The sequence below is a fragment of the Acanthamoeba castellanii genome, assembly GCF_000313135.1.
Source record: "Acanthamoeba castellanii str. Neff unplaced genomic scaffold scf7180000084691, whole genome shotgun sequence".
NCBI classification, from domain to species: domain Eukaryota; phylum Discosea; order Longamoebia; family Acanthamoebidae; genus Acanthamoeba; species Acanthamoeba castellanii.
The window spans coordinates 71,848-83,437 of NW_004457369.1; the positions used below are offsets into that span (position 1 = coordinate 71,848).

At 57.0% G+C, this 11,590-nt stretch overlaps 5 protein-coding genes across 5 annotated transcripts; 3 read left to right on the forward strand and 2 right to left on the reverse strand.

Annotated features, from left to right (window-relative positions):
• Positions 1–1,155: 1,155 nt before the first annotated feature.
• ACA1_125790 lies at positions 1,156–1,670 on the reverse strand (the record flags this gene model as incomplete). Its single annotated transcript, XM_004336650.1, has 3 exons — positions 1,156–1,239; positions 1,333–1,433; positions 1,508–1,670. The coding sequence occupies 3 exons, from the start codon at positions 1,668–1,670 to the stop codon at positions 1,156–1,158; spliced, it is 348 nt and encodes a 115-aa protein (XP_004336698.1).
• A 663-nt stretch (positions 1,671–2,333) lies between these two features.
• Positions 2,334–3,949, forward strand: ACA1_125800 (PHprotein kinase domain containing protein; the record flags this gene model as incomplete). The annotated part of the gene is made up of 6 exons (XM_004336651.1): positions 2,334–2,585; positions 2,659–2,975; positions 3,089–3,222; positions 3,306–3,478; positions 3,614–3,685; positions 3,794–3,949. The coding sequence occupies 6 exons, from the start codon at positions 2,334–2,336 to the stop codon at positions 3,947–3,949; spliced, it is 1,104 nt and encodes a 367-aa protein (XP_004336699.1).
• Positions 3,950–4,188: 239 nt separating this feature from the next.
• On the reverse strand, positions 4,189–6,309 carry ACA1_125810 (protein kinase; the record flags this gene model as incomplete). Its single annotated transcript, XM_004336652.1, has 10 exons — positions 4,189–4,341; positions 4,438–4,590; positions 4,668–4,751; positions 4,834–4,922; positions 5,003–5,136; positions 5,218–5,335; positions 5,415–5,622; positions 5,698–5,805; positions 5,917–6,099; positions 6,193–6,309. The coding sequence occupies 10 exons, from the start codon at positions 6,307–6,309 to the stop codon at positions 4,189–4,191; spliced, it is 1,347 nt and encodes a 448-aa protein (XP_004336700.1).
• Positions 6,310–7,576: 1,267 nt separating this feature from the next.
• ACA1_125820 (uncharacterized protein) lies at positions 7,577–10,104 on the forward strand (the record flags this gene model as incomplete). Its single annotated transcript, XM_004336653.1, has 13 exons — positions 7,577–7,830; positions 7,893–7,933; positions 8,032–8,118; positions 8,211–8,368; positions 8,444–8,591; positions 8,666–8,740; positions 8,818–9,017; positions 9,107–9,202; positions 9,278–9,431; positions 9,509–9,642; positions 9,711–9,797; positions 9,894–9,941; positions 10,012–10,104. 13 exons carry the CDS (start codon positions 7,577–7,579, stop codon positions 10,102–10,104), a joined length of 1,575 nt encoding a protein of 524 aa, XP_004336701.1.
• Positions 10,105–10,811: 707 nt separating this feature from the next.
• ACA1_125830 (uncharacterized protein) lies at positions 10,812–11,407 on the forward strand (the record flags this gene model as incomplete). Its single annotated transcript, XM_004336654.1, has 2 exons — positions 10,812–10,971; positions 11,133–11,407. Coding segments are annotated over 2 exons (435 nt in total), but the record flags the coding sequence as incomplete, so codon positions are not given.
• Between the last annotated feature and the right edge of the window lie 183 nt (positions 11,408–11,590).

Consider the following 11,590-nt stretch of genomic DNA (forward strand, 5'->3'; position numbering starts at 1 on the left):
CCTCGCACTGCTTCTTGGGGTCCTTCCACGCCTGGCTTCGGGCCTTGCTCGCCTCGCGGCGGCGGCGTCGCATCAACGAGTACGCCAAGGCTGCCGCAGCCCCCCACGAGAGCGACTAGTGCACCACGAAAAGAAGCAAGCATCGTCATCGCCATAATCACAGTCATCTTGTGCCTCGAGGAGCCTGAGGGCGTTGGTTCTTTCTGGTACGTTGCGTAGCTTCGCGCAGTCAAGCAGGCTGGACGACAAATCTATGCCACAAGACATACCACGGAATTGGGAACCCTGTCAGGCTTGTTGTGAACAACTCCGGAGTGTCTGCCGGCCCAGAAGCGGTGTGGGGCAGGCGGTTGGTGGGCCTTGGCAGTCAAGCGGTTCATCGATCGGCGCGATGCGCCAGGCCGTGTTGAACGGCGCCGAGGGTGATTCGCGGCGAACTGACGACGAGGGCCGACGTGTTCTCGTTTAGCGTGGCAGGGCAGGGAGCCACGCCGACCGCAACTCATGAGCGTGTCGCTCGACCTGCTCGAGCCGTCGCAGATGCCGAACGGCTTCTAGCAGGGCTCTCTGGCGGGGGGGAAGCCTCTCGCCCACCAGCAGGCGGTGGAGCTCTTCTGCTTATGCTTGGAGTTTTGCCCCCCTCGGTTCTCGGAGCGAATGTCTTGAACTACCAAGCTATCAATGGCATGTTGTTGAAAGAGATCGAGGAACTGGAGATGGAGAAGGTAAAGCAATCGTGTAGCGCGTCTCGACTTTCTTCTCCTTGCTTGGACATTTTGTCGTCCAATTCCTGCTGACAGCTTTAAAAGGAAAGTGGACAGGCTGGAGCGGTTCTTCATGAAGAAGCCGGCCAGATAGTACCCTATCGGGGGGGGGTGCTGTGTAAACAGATGATCTCTTCTTCCTGAAATCAAGTCGTCCAGCTGAGATCAAACTTGGTTTATTATTTTTTGCAATCCTCACTGGAGTCACAGAGGTGGGGTAGAGCGACACGAGCAACAGTATCCTTGCAGTGCAGCCATTGCAGTCGGATATAAGCTGGGGGTGAATCTCTCTCAGACCATCACAGGCAGCGAACACCACACCACACGGTTGTTGAACCGTCCTCTTGTAAAGTGTGAATCTATACACGCCGTGATAGTGGGAACGAGATCGTCACTCGTAGTCAAAGGGCATGAGCGCAGCAGCCACGGCTCGGTCCTCTTGGTTGAGGATGTTCCACGTCGCCACCGCGTTCCACTACAAGAAGCGAGACCAACGCTGTCAGCCCACCAGTCTCCCACCAGTCGGTGGCGAGACGCAGGGAGCAGGGTGCGAGTGGGAAGGCCTTACCGTGTCGAGCGCTTCGATGGAGATCCCCTTCTGGCGGAAGAAGTCACGCAACTGTGGGTTGATCATTTTGATCCTTTGGCCGCAGCCCAATATCAAAATGGCTGCGCGCATACCGCAGTCAGCGGCAGAGCAGCAGATGTGCGATCATGACGGTGATGGTGGACGTGGAGCGTACAGACGCGAGGGCGTATGGCATAGGCCAGGGCAAGGGACTCGGGTGATAGCTCGTCGAGGGAGGTGACGTTCCAGGCGAGGGGCAGGGTGGGGAGGAGGAAGAGCGGGCCGGGCAGCAGTACGCCGTTGATGCTGAATCGCGAGCCGCTGTAGCCGTCGACCATTACCTTGTTGCCGTGAGATCCTTCGCCATCTCCACCATCGCCAAAGACGTCGTACTCTCCCGGCAGACGCGGTCCTGCTGCCGCCATCCTTTTGTCCAGCTCCGACGATTTCGTTGCCAGCCATCGCTGATGCGAATTCATCGTCAGTGGTACAGCATACGTCGGCACCGAGCAAGTGCGCACTCGGAACAAGCTCGTGGCCCTCTCTGCACGTCTTCGCATCATCTCTCGACTGTTTTTAAATCTTTTTTTGATTTGTTTTAGGTATGAATTTCATTGATCATTTCTCACTTTGCTTTTAAAGAGGCACCCGCCTGGGCAACTGTGCTTTTTAGGTCCATAGCGACACCAAGATACCACCAAGGAGAAGTTGGCCACCAAGCATCCACAACCGAAAGCGAAGAAGATGACATCTCCGGGAAATGAGCGTTCCCCACTATCACGCAGCGCCACTGGAGGGTTCAATGTGATGGAGGGGTTCCTCATCAAGGAGGGAGGAGCCATCAAGACGTGGAAGAAGCGTTGGTGCATCCTCAACGACGGCATACTCGCCTATCAAACAAAAAAGGTGTGCCCATATGCTCGTCTGATTATTGTTGGTGCCGAAATGATTAATCTCTGTCTTGTGCCAACCAGGGCGCCCCCTTGAAGGGCCAGCTGGATATGAAGACAGTCGAAGACATACAGCCAGTCAGATATAAGAAGAAGAACTGCTTCGAGGTCCACACGCCTGGGCGCATCTACTACTTCTCTGCAGACTCCAGACAGCTGGTGAATCAATGGATCGACGCCCTCCGCCGCTCCCGCGACACCCTCCACGGCATCGAGCCCAGCAAGCCACCACAAGTGTTGGCCAAGGCACATGTAAATGATTTCCAGGCCCTGTGCGTCATCGGCCGCGGCAGCTTCGGCAAGGTTCGTCTTTGACGCACGCAACACGCACCACCGCACAAGGCACGACACGTCACCATCGTTGCAGGTGTTGCAGGTGAGGCATAAGACTTCGGGCAAGATATTCGCGATGAAGGTGCTCAACAAGAAGGCGGTGATGGACCGCAACGAGATGAAGCACCTCAAGGCGGAGAAGTCGATACTGATGAAGCTCGAGTCGCCCTTCCTGGTCAAGCTCTACTTCTCCTTCCAGACCGCGGAAAAGTTCTACTTCGTCATGGACTACATCAACGGCGGCGAACTGTTCAGTCACCTGCAGAAGAAGAAGAAGTTCAAACCGGATCGAGCGCGGTTCTACTCGGCCGAGATCTTGCTTGGGCTGGAGTACCTCCACAACCAAGGCATCATCTACCGGTAACGACTGCACACCTGCTCCTACCCCAACACGCACGCACACCACCGCACACACCTCGCGCACACGCCACCGCACACGCTCAAGCACTCACGTCAGCTGACACGCCTCTTAGGGACCTAAAACCTGAGAATTTGCTGTTGACGGCGGAGGGCCACATCTGCATGACGGACTTTGGCATCTCCAAGGAGGGCTTCGTGGGCAAGGACGTCAGGACGGCCACAGTCTGCGGCACCCCCGAATACTTTGGTACGGCTACCCCCCCCCGGACCGACCGACGCTCTCTCAACGATGGCTCATTTCATTGTGGTCACGTTGACCACTGGATGCAGCGCCGGAGCTGCTCGAGGGAAAGGGATATGGCAAGGAAGTGGATTGGTGGAGCTTCGGCACGCTGCTGTACGAGATGCTCACGGGCCAACCGCCCTTCTTCAACGACGACCGTGCGGTGATGTACTCCAAAATCATGAACGAAAAGCTCCAGCTGCCGAGCAAGATAGGCGAGGTAAAGCTCCATCACAGCATTCTCCTCCTTCTCGTCAACAACTGATGTGGTTTGATTTCATACAAGGCGGCTGTGGATCTATTGATGCGGCTGCTGGAGCGAGATCCGGCCAAGAGACTGTGCGAGCCCGACCAGATCAAGGCCCATCCCTTCTTCAAGACCATCGACTGGCAGAAGCTGGCGGAGCAAAAGGTCACCCCGCCCTATGTACCACCTGTAGTACGTTCCCTACCACCATCATCATCTCCTGGTGTTGCCGATCGCTGGTGTTGCCTGATGGCTGCATTGGGTCTCAACGACTTACGTCGTGTGCAGAACGACCCAATGTCGGTGGCCATGATCGACCCGACGTTCACTAGCGAGCGAGTGCGCGAGAGTCCGGCAGGCAAGATGGACCCGGAAATGGCCATGCAAGCCCACCTGGATGACTTCACCTACGTGGCCCCGTGCGCCGTGCAGCCGACCCACTAGTTTCCACCATCCATGGCCAATCCCAGCTGTGATGCTGTAGTGTGTTGGTCTCTGAGTGGTGTATTGTATGTTCAAATGTTAATGATGATGATGATCAAGGAATGGATCACCTGTTTTTTTAATGATGTAGTTTTGGGCGATGGGTACAAGGGTAAAGAGGTGGAGGTGGGGCAGATGGGGCGCTCGCGCCAGGCCAAGGGAGGCGGAGGGTACGGCCGTGGTGGAAGTTGTCTTACTCCTTACTGGCCTCCGGGGATGGCGGAGGGGGCGACGTAGGTGAAGTCGGCCACGTGGGCCTGCTGGGCCATCTCCGGGTCCATTCCCGTGGGGCTCATGGCCAAGTCCTCGTTCGTGAACGAGGGGTCGATCATCGCCACGGACAGTGCGCTTTTCTGTTGATCGCACACAAAAGACAGACGTCGAGGCACGGTAAGTCTGGCGGGAGCACCAAGGAAGGAGATTGGCGGGCGGCTGGTGGTAGAACGTACGACAGGGGGAATGTAGGGCGGGATGAGTTCCTTCTCCGCCAGCTTGGCCCAGTCGATGGAGCTGAAGAAGGGGTGGGCCTTGATCTTCTCCGGGTCGCAGAGCCTCTTGGAGGGGCTACGCTCCAACAGTTGCATCAGCAGATCGATCGCCACCTATGCGTAGGGCCACTAATTAGCCCCAAGAACAAGGCATGGCCAAGCTCATCCTAAAGGCCCAGTTGCAATCATACCTCGCCAATCCTCTTCGGTGGGTTGAGCTTTTCGTTCATGATCTTGGAGTACATGACCTGCACGTCGTCGCAGTAGAACGGCGGCTGTATTGTATTCGAAAGGCGGGGCCGGATGATTAGCTGCAATCCAAGCTTAACTAGTAAGTAGCGAATATGTTAAACGTACCAGACCGGTGAGCATCTCGTACATGAGCGTGCCAAAGCTCCACCAATCGACCTCCTTGCCGTAACCTTGTCCTTCCAACACCTCCGGCGCTGTGGCGGTGGATGGGCGTGAGCAAAAGGTCAGGCCATGCCAAGAGCAGTCGTTGGTGGGCAGAGAAGTGGCTTTGTACCGAGGTACTCGGGGGTGCCGCAGAAGGTGGCCGTCCTGGCGCCCTTGCACACGAAGCCCTCCTTGGAGATACCGAAGTCGGTCATGCAAATGTGGCCGTCGGCCGTCAGCAGCAGATTCTCGGGCTTCAAGTCCCTGTGGAGGAGGCAAGCCGATGACATGAGATTGTGGGTGGGGCAGAGGGTAGAGCAAAGGCAACCGGGCAACAGGCATTACCGGTAGATGACGCCCTGGTTGTGGAGGTACTCCAGGCCCAGCACGATCTCGGCCGAGTAGAACCGCACTCGCTCCTCGGTGAACTTCTTCTCCTTCTGCAGGTGACAGAACAGCTCGCCTGCGACCGAAGAGAAATCAGTCAATCGGGGTCAGTCATGGGCTCTCCAGAGGTGCGGAGCAGGTGGGCCTGGAGTTACCTCCGTTGATGTAGTCCATGATGAAGTAGAGCTTGTCTGTGGTCTGGAAGGAATAGTAGAGCTTGACCAGGAAGGGCGACGACAGCTTCATCAGGATAGACTTCTCCGCCTTGGTGTGGTCCATTTCGTTGCGGTCCATGATGCTCTTCTTGTTGAGCACCTTCATGGCGTAGATCTTGCCGGTGTTCTTGTGCTTCACTTGCAACACCTGCAGACCGCAAAGAAACGACAAGTCTTAACAGCCAGCCCAAAGGGGCTCTTCTCTCTTCCGCTGCCCACGCACCTTGCCGAAGCTTCCGCGACCGATCACGTAGAGGGGCTCGAAGTCGCTGACCCTCGCCTTGGTTGCACCACCAGTCGAGGCAGCCAGCGAAATCTGTGGTTGCTCCCTCTGCGTAATGTGGAATATAAAGATTGGGATTTCCTCTAAATCATCTGGAGCGCTGGGGGGGCATACTGGGACTAGAGGCGCGTTGTTGGGGGCGGGGGTGTAGCCCTTGACCGCGTCACGCGACTTGCACAGAAGGGTGACCCACTGGCTCATCAACTCGTCCGACTCTGCGGAGAAGTGGTAGGTGCGGTCGGGGGTCACCATGGCGAAGCAGTTCTTCTTCTTGGACTTGTAGTTCACCGGTTGAATCTCATCCACTCCCTTCAACGCCACCTCTCCCTTCAACTCTCCTCCCTACGCATCGGTAATGATCCGGAGAGGAGCGAATCGGTAAGCCTTCATCTTTCGTGTGTTGCGTGTGGAAAGAAAAAAAGTGGCGGGGCGTACCTTCTTGGCGTGGTAGGACAAGACGCCATCGCGAAGGGTACACCATCGCTTCTTCCACGTCTTGATCGAGCCTCCCTCCTTCACCAGAAATCCTTCCATCATCAAACCGTTGCTCATTTTGCTTCTTCTCCTCTCTCTCTCTCTCTTACTGTTGTTCAACTTCTCCCTCTCCTCTCTCAAAATACAGGGTCGGTGATGCGGGAGCTCTGTCGTGCACCTCTCCTCTTCCTCTTCGGGTGTTGCTGCTGAAAACTGTTACAAACCCTAAAAGCGACAGCTGCCCGAAGAGGCACCCTTTGGCTGAAATGGTCTATGGGGGGGGGGTAAAACGAAAACGACAAAAAAACTGCAGTTGCTGGATGTTGTTGATGGTGGTGGTGGTGATGACCTCTCGCCAGCCCTACGGTCACTGAAGGAACATTGAAAACAAACAGAGCCACATGAGTAAACTACAAAATTGGCGTCTGACGAGCGAGGATCTGGGACGGTGAGTCGTCAAGGTCGGCTCGAGGAGCGAGCCTACAGGTAGTACAGGCTAGTGGAGAGTTCGGCACGCGGCATTCTCCTGTTGTCCAGTACCTGCATCATGAGACTCGCCAGCCGGTCGGCGTAGCGCAGAGGAGCCGGCTCTGCTATGGTGCCCATGAAGTCTGTGTTGTGCGTGAGTGCGTGCGTCCACGCGAAAGCCAAGTGAGTTGGTGCGCGTTCATGAGCGGTCAAGCGGCTTTCGAAGCGTACTATAGTAGAGATGGCACAGCATGAACGAAAGGCGCTGGAGGCTCTGGGCCGTGAGTGCTCTGTCCTCCCCAGGCGTGCGATACGCGATCTGATACTGTGTGGGCTTCACCGTGCCTGCGAGCGGAGTAACCCACGCGGATGTGGTACCCATGCGAGAGCTGTGCGCGATGAGATAGAAGCCATCGACACGACTCCAACGTCCACAATCGTTCCGGGCGGGTTGTTCATTTCTCTGCTCATCCGGCAAGCACGGGTCAGAAACAGCCGTAAGGAAGTCGGATGGTGAGCAATTACGTGCAAAAAAGTGGATGTACCGCGTGAACAGGCGAACGAGGCCCCTTCCTCACCACGATGATGGCCAAGTTGATCTTGAGGTTCCTCCTTTTGAAGGACAGCCCGGATCGGCTCAATCTCGTTTTCCAGCGGCGACAAACCTGGATAGGGGAATCAGTGCCACATATGCCAGTGACAGGTCATGTGAGGATTACATACTGACGCACACTTGGAGTGTGACACACTGATGCCAATGATCCTAGTGGTTTGTGAAAAAAGGTCACGTGCCTTCTGTTCACTATTTCCAAGTGAAAAAGGCAAGAGAAAAGCCTTTTTAGGATTTTTTATTTTGTTATTTGTTATTCTTGTGAAGATGAAGATGAGGACGCGGGTGCCGCACAGAGAAGGAGCGGCGCTGGTGCCCCAGAGCCTCCGCAAGCACCTGGTGGCGTGGTTCGCCGCACGCTTCTGCTCGAGCGCCCGCATCGAGGATTCTGAGCGCGACACGGACTCGACTACACGGCCTGTGGAAGAGGACCTCGACGAAACGGCCTATCGTCGCGAAGTGGAGGCAATGCCGGAGCAGCTCCGCCTCGCCATCTTCCTCTTCATCCACAAACACATCCGGTGCATTGTCATCTGACTTAAGATTTATTTGCCATTGCTCATGGTTTCCTTTCATGCATTAGGCGAAGCGATGGAAGGCTGAACGAGCAAGTATTTGGCCGCCGTACGGGCCACCACCGCCCACGCACACGCACACGCACACGGCCTCACACACCATGTGCAGCACACAGCCGAACTCACGCTGAGTCACGTGACGCATAGGCCTACTTGGCGATCGGGTGTGGCCGCTGATCGAGGACCTCCCACTCACCAGTGTTAATCTCGCCGTCATGGACCAGCTGTTCGGCAGTAAGACGCTCACACTTCCATAATCAGGCCTTGGCCCACGACAATGATCTGACGATCGGTTGGCGCTTGTGGCGGGCTTTCTGGTTGTTCAGGTCTGGAGGCGCCAACGCGAAGCGACATGACCGGCAGATTGCTGGAGGGTCTGCTCGAGTGGGGTCCGGCGGACAGCATTACACACTTGGACGTGCTGACGTCAGCACCCGACGACTTGGACTGCACCAACGCCACGTTTGGATGCCTCAACTGCCACGTACGTGTGCGCACCGCCAAAGCGCCACGTGCACCGCTTTGTTGTTGAACTATTGAGTGACTGTGTGGCGTCTAGAACTTCCCGTCCGTGACAAGCCTCAACCTGTCCGGGCGGCTCTCCGAGGCCGAGGAGGTGTTCACGGAGACGGTGATGGAGACCTTGGTCGAGTGGGAGGGCCTCCAATCGCTTACGCTTCGCGACTGCACATTCCCCGAATCCGCTGGTTTGGGTCCCTGCTTGATTTCTACTCTGCTCCGCCTCTGTCCGCGGCACTCGACTCACCACCCGTCACAAAAGCGCCGCTGATCTCGCAACTGACGAGCCTGCAGAAGCTGGCGCTGGGCAGCGACGAGCAGAGCGCTGGGTACCCGAGTGCGTGACACGGCTGCTCACCCTCGGCGTGGTGTGTGTGTGTGGTCGCTAATGATGAGATCTCGCCCTGCATTTAGCCACGTACCGGGTCTACAAGTCCATCCTGGAGAGCGTCGCAGGTCTGACTCAATTGGAGGAGCTGCGCTTGTGTAACTGCGACGAGCTCACCAGGGATACGCTGGCGAGGATCCTGCAATTCGAGAACCTGACCAAGCTCGACCTGTCACTAAGCCCTCTCTGGTCGCCCGGGTCGATCGAGAAGCCGAACACCAGCCTGGTGCGACACCATCTCTGCGCCTTCTTCGTTTTTTTGCATAACATATCCAAGTTGGGGGTGTTGGTCGACTTACCCTCCCTTTGTGACAGACGTGGCTCAAGATCACTCCCTCCGCGACGGAAGTGGGCACTGCGATCAACGACATCGCGCGGCTGTTTCCATCGCTCTTCACTCTTGGCATCAGCGTAAGCTTCCCCATCCCCATACCCCCATTACATGCGCCTGCTGCTGCAAGGCTGAGTCTTCGCGGCGGTGTACAGGTGGACTGCCTTCCGGACGACTTTGCATCGCTCGGCGCCGAGCTCCCATCTGTGCGCACGCTTGCGGTCACGACCGCGAAGGAGGACACCGTAACGCGCCTCCTCTCCATTATGCCCAACGTCGAGCAAGTCACGCTCAAGCGTCTGCCTCTAGGTAAAGACTCCCCCCCAACGCCTCAGGGGAACCGACACAGTGCTCACGTGATCTACCGTTATCTTTCATGACAACAGAAGAGGGGCAAGAATGCTCGGTCGAGTTCGTCCCGGGCGACCTGGCGCAGCAGATCACGAGCCTTCAGCTGAGCGCTGGATCCCGCGGCACTCGGTGGCTTCCCGTCACGGCAGGGCCGAGCTTTCTGTCTCAGGTGCACACCACGCACTTCCGCACACCCAGAACCGCACACAACCCAATCTGACTCGCCAACGCACCCAGTTCGTGAGCCTGCGAACACTGCGGATAGAGAAAGAATTTGGGGTCAGCGATGTCGCCTCACTGGCGGGCTGCTTCCCGCTCCTCGAGGTGCACCACCAACTTGCGACCCCCTCCCAAACCACGCGTTCGCAATTCGTCTCGAGCAACTGACAAATTTTTTTCTTTCTCCCCCTCTTTTGTAAGGAACTCACGCTTGCCGCAGGAGTCCAGCCCGACCCTGCCTACGCCCAGGTACCGCGATAGCGAGAATGTGTGCTGTACCCGTGCCTCCCAGCTGCTGACGTACGTTGCGCGCGTACAGGCCACCAAAGCGGCGTTCCCAAGGCTCAGAAAGTGCACCGTTCTGTGCACGCGCGATACACAAGGAGCCGAAAGCTACAAAGCTGTGTGGTAAGGTATCGGACGCAGTGTCGCAGTGGCGATCGGCCGGCTGGGCTTGAAACAATTTAAATTATGGAGCCCGGTCTGCGTTCATTACACTCCCACTCCTCTAGCCCTTCTACGGTTCCTTCTCCTTCTTCTTGTGCCCGTTAGGAGGTGTTAGCTGTTAGCTCCGTTCTCAGCCCACAGCGACCATCCGCTTCTCGACCACGAGCAAGGATGCCTTCGGCGCCATCTGGTCATCAGGCACGATTTACAATGTTGACGTACCCACACACACGACAAAAACTCACACTGTTGATATCCACGTTCCAGGTGAAGATCAACTTCAACCAGAACCGCGAGTGCCTGCCGCACGGGAGCGCAACGTCGTCCACTTCGTACGCCGTGCTCATCAAGCCGTCGTCGGGCTGCGGTGGCGACCACATCAGCCACTCCTCACCGCCCTCATCGCCGGTACGCCGCCGCTCATTGAAGCACACAATATCCCCCTGGCGCCAGCTCTCTGCCTTTTGTCGCGGCGGTGGTAGTGGTCGGTTCATCACTGGCCTCCAGGTGGTGGGCCAAAACAAGAAAATGTGGAGCCAATGGCAGCGTGCCAAGTGGTTGCTCGGACGAAAAGTGGGAACGCGTTCATTGGCCAGATCGGCAAGTCCGCGCCAACGCCACGTTCTCTCTGTCTCGCAAACCTCCCGCCACTCAACGCACGTCCACCCCTTCATGCAGGCAACGCTCGAGCGGTTCCTTCTGCTAGTGGTGCTGGCCGCAGCTGCCCTTCTATGGGCCGACGCGGCCGTTTCTCGCTCCTACTCTGGAGCGTGTGCCCTCTGGGACGCACGCTACCGGCCCGATACCCAGAACCTGCCCCAGTGGACCGGTGGTGCCTACACAGACAATTGTTCGACATCTTCACCCGGCGCGATGAAAGTACCCTCCCTGCCCCAACAAGTGATATGATTTTCTATCATTCTCCACTATATCATTCTTCAAATAAATTGACACCAGGGTACTGTATGATCATTTCAGTGAAATGCTGCTCAGCTCACGTGGATAACTCTCGGTGTGACCAGGCGGGGGACCAGGCCAACGTGCTCGGGCAGTTGAACTGGTACCGCGGGGTGGCCGGCCTGCCCAACGTGATGGCCAACGCCACCAAGCACTCCCAGGCTCAGGCCGTGGTCTGGGCTTACATCCTCCAACGATGCATCACCGTCGAGCTTGTGGACTGGTCGCAGCAGATCAGGCTGGCTAACGTCAGCGCGCTGAACCCCCTGTTCGACGTGAGCGGCGCCTACCTCTACAACTACCCACAAGAAAGTACTGAGCTCATTTCCCTTCATAATCACACTTCATACCCCCGCGCGCGCGCACACACACACACACACCGCCGCACGCACACGCAGTCGCCAAACAGCTGTTGCTGTCTCACCCAATTAACCGCGTGTCGACCAGTTCTCCAAACCCGGTAGTTCGACCGACATCGGCGTCGGGACCTTCGG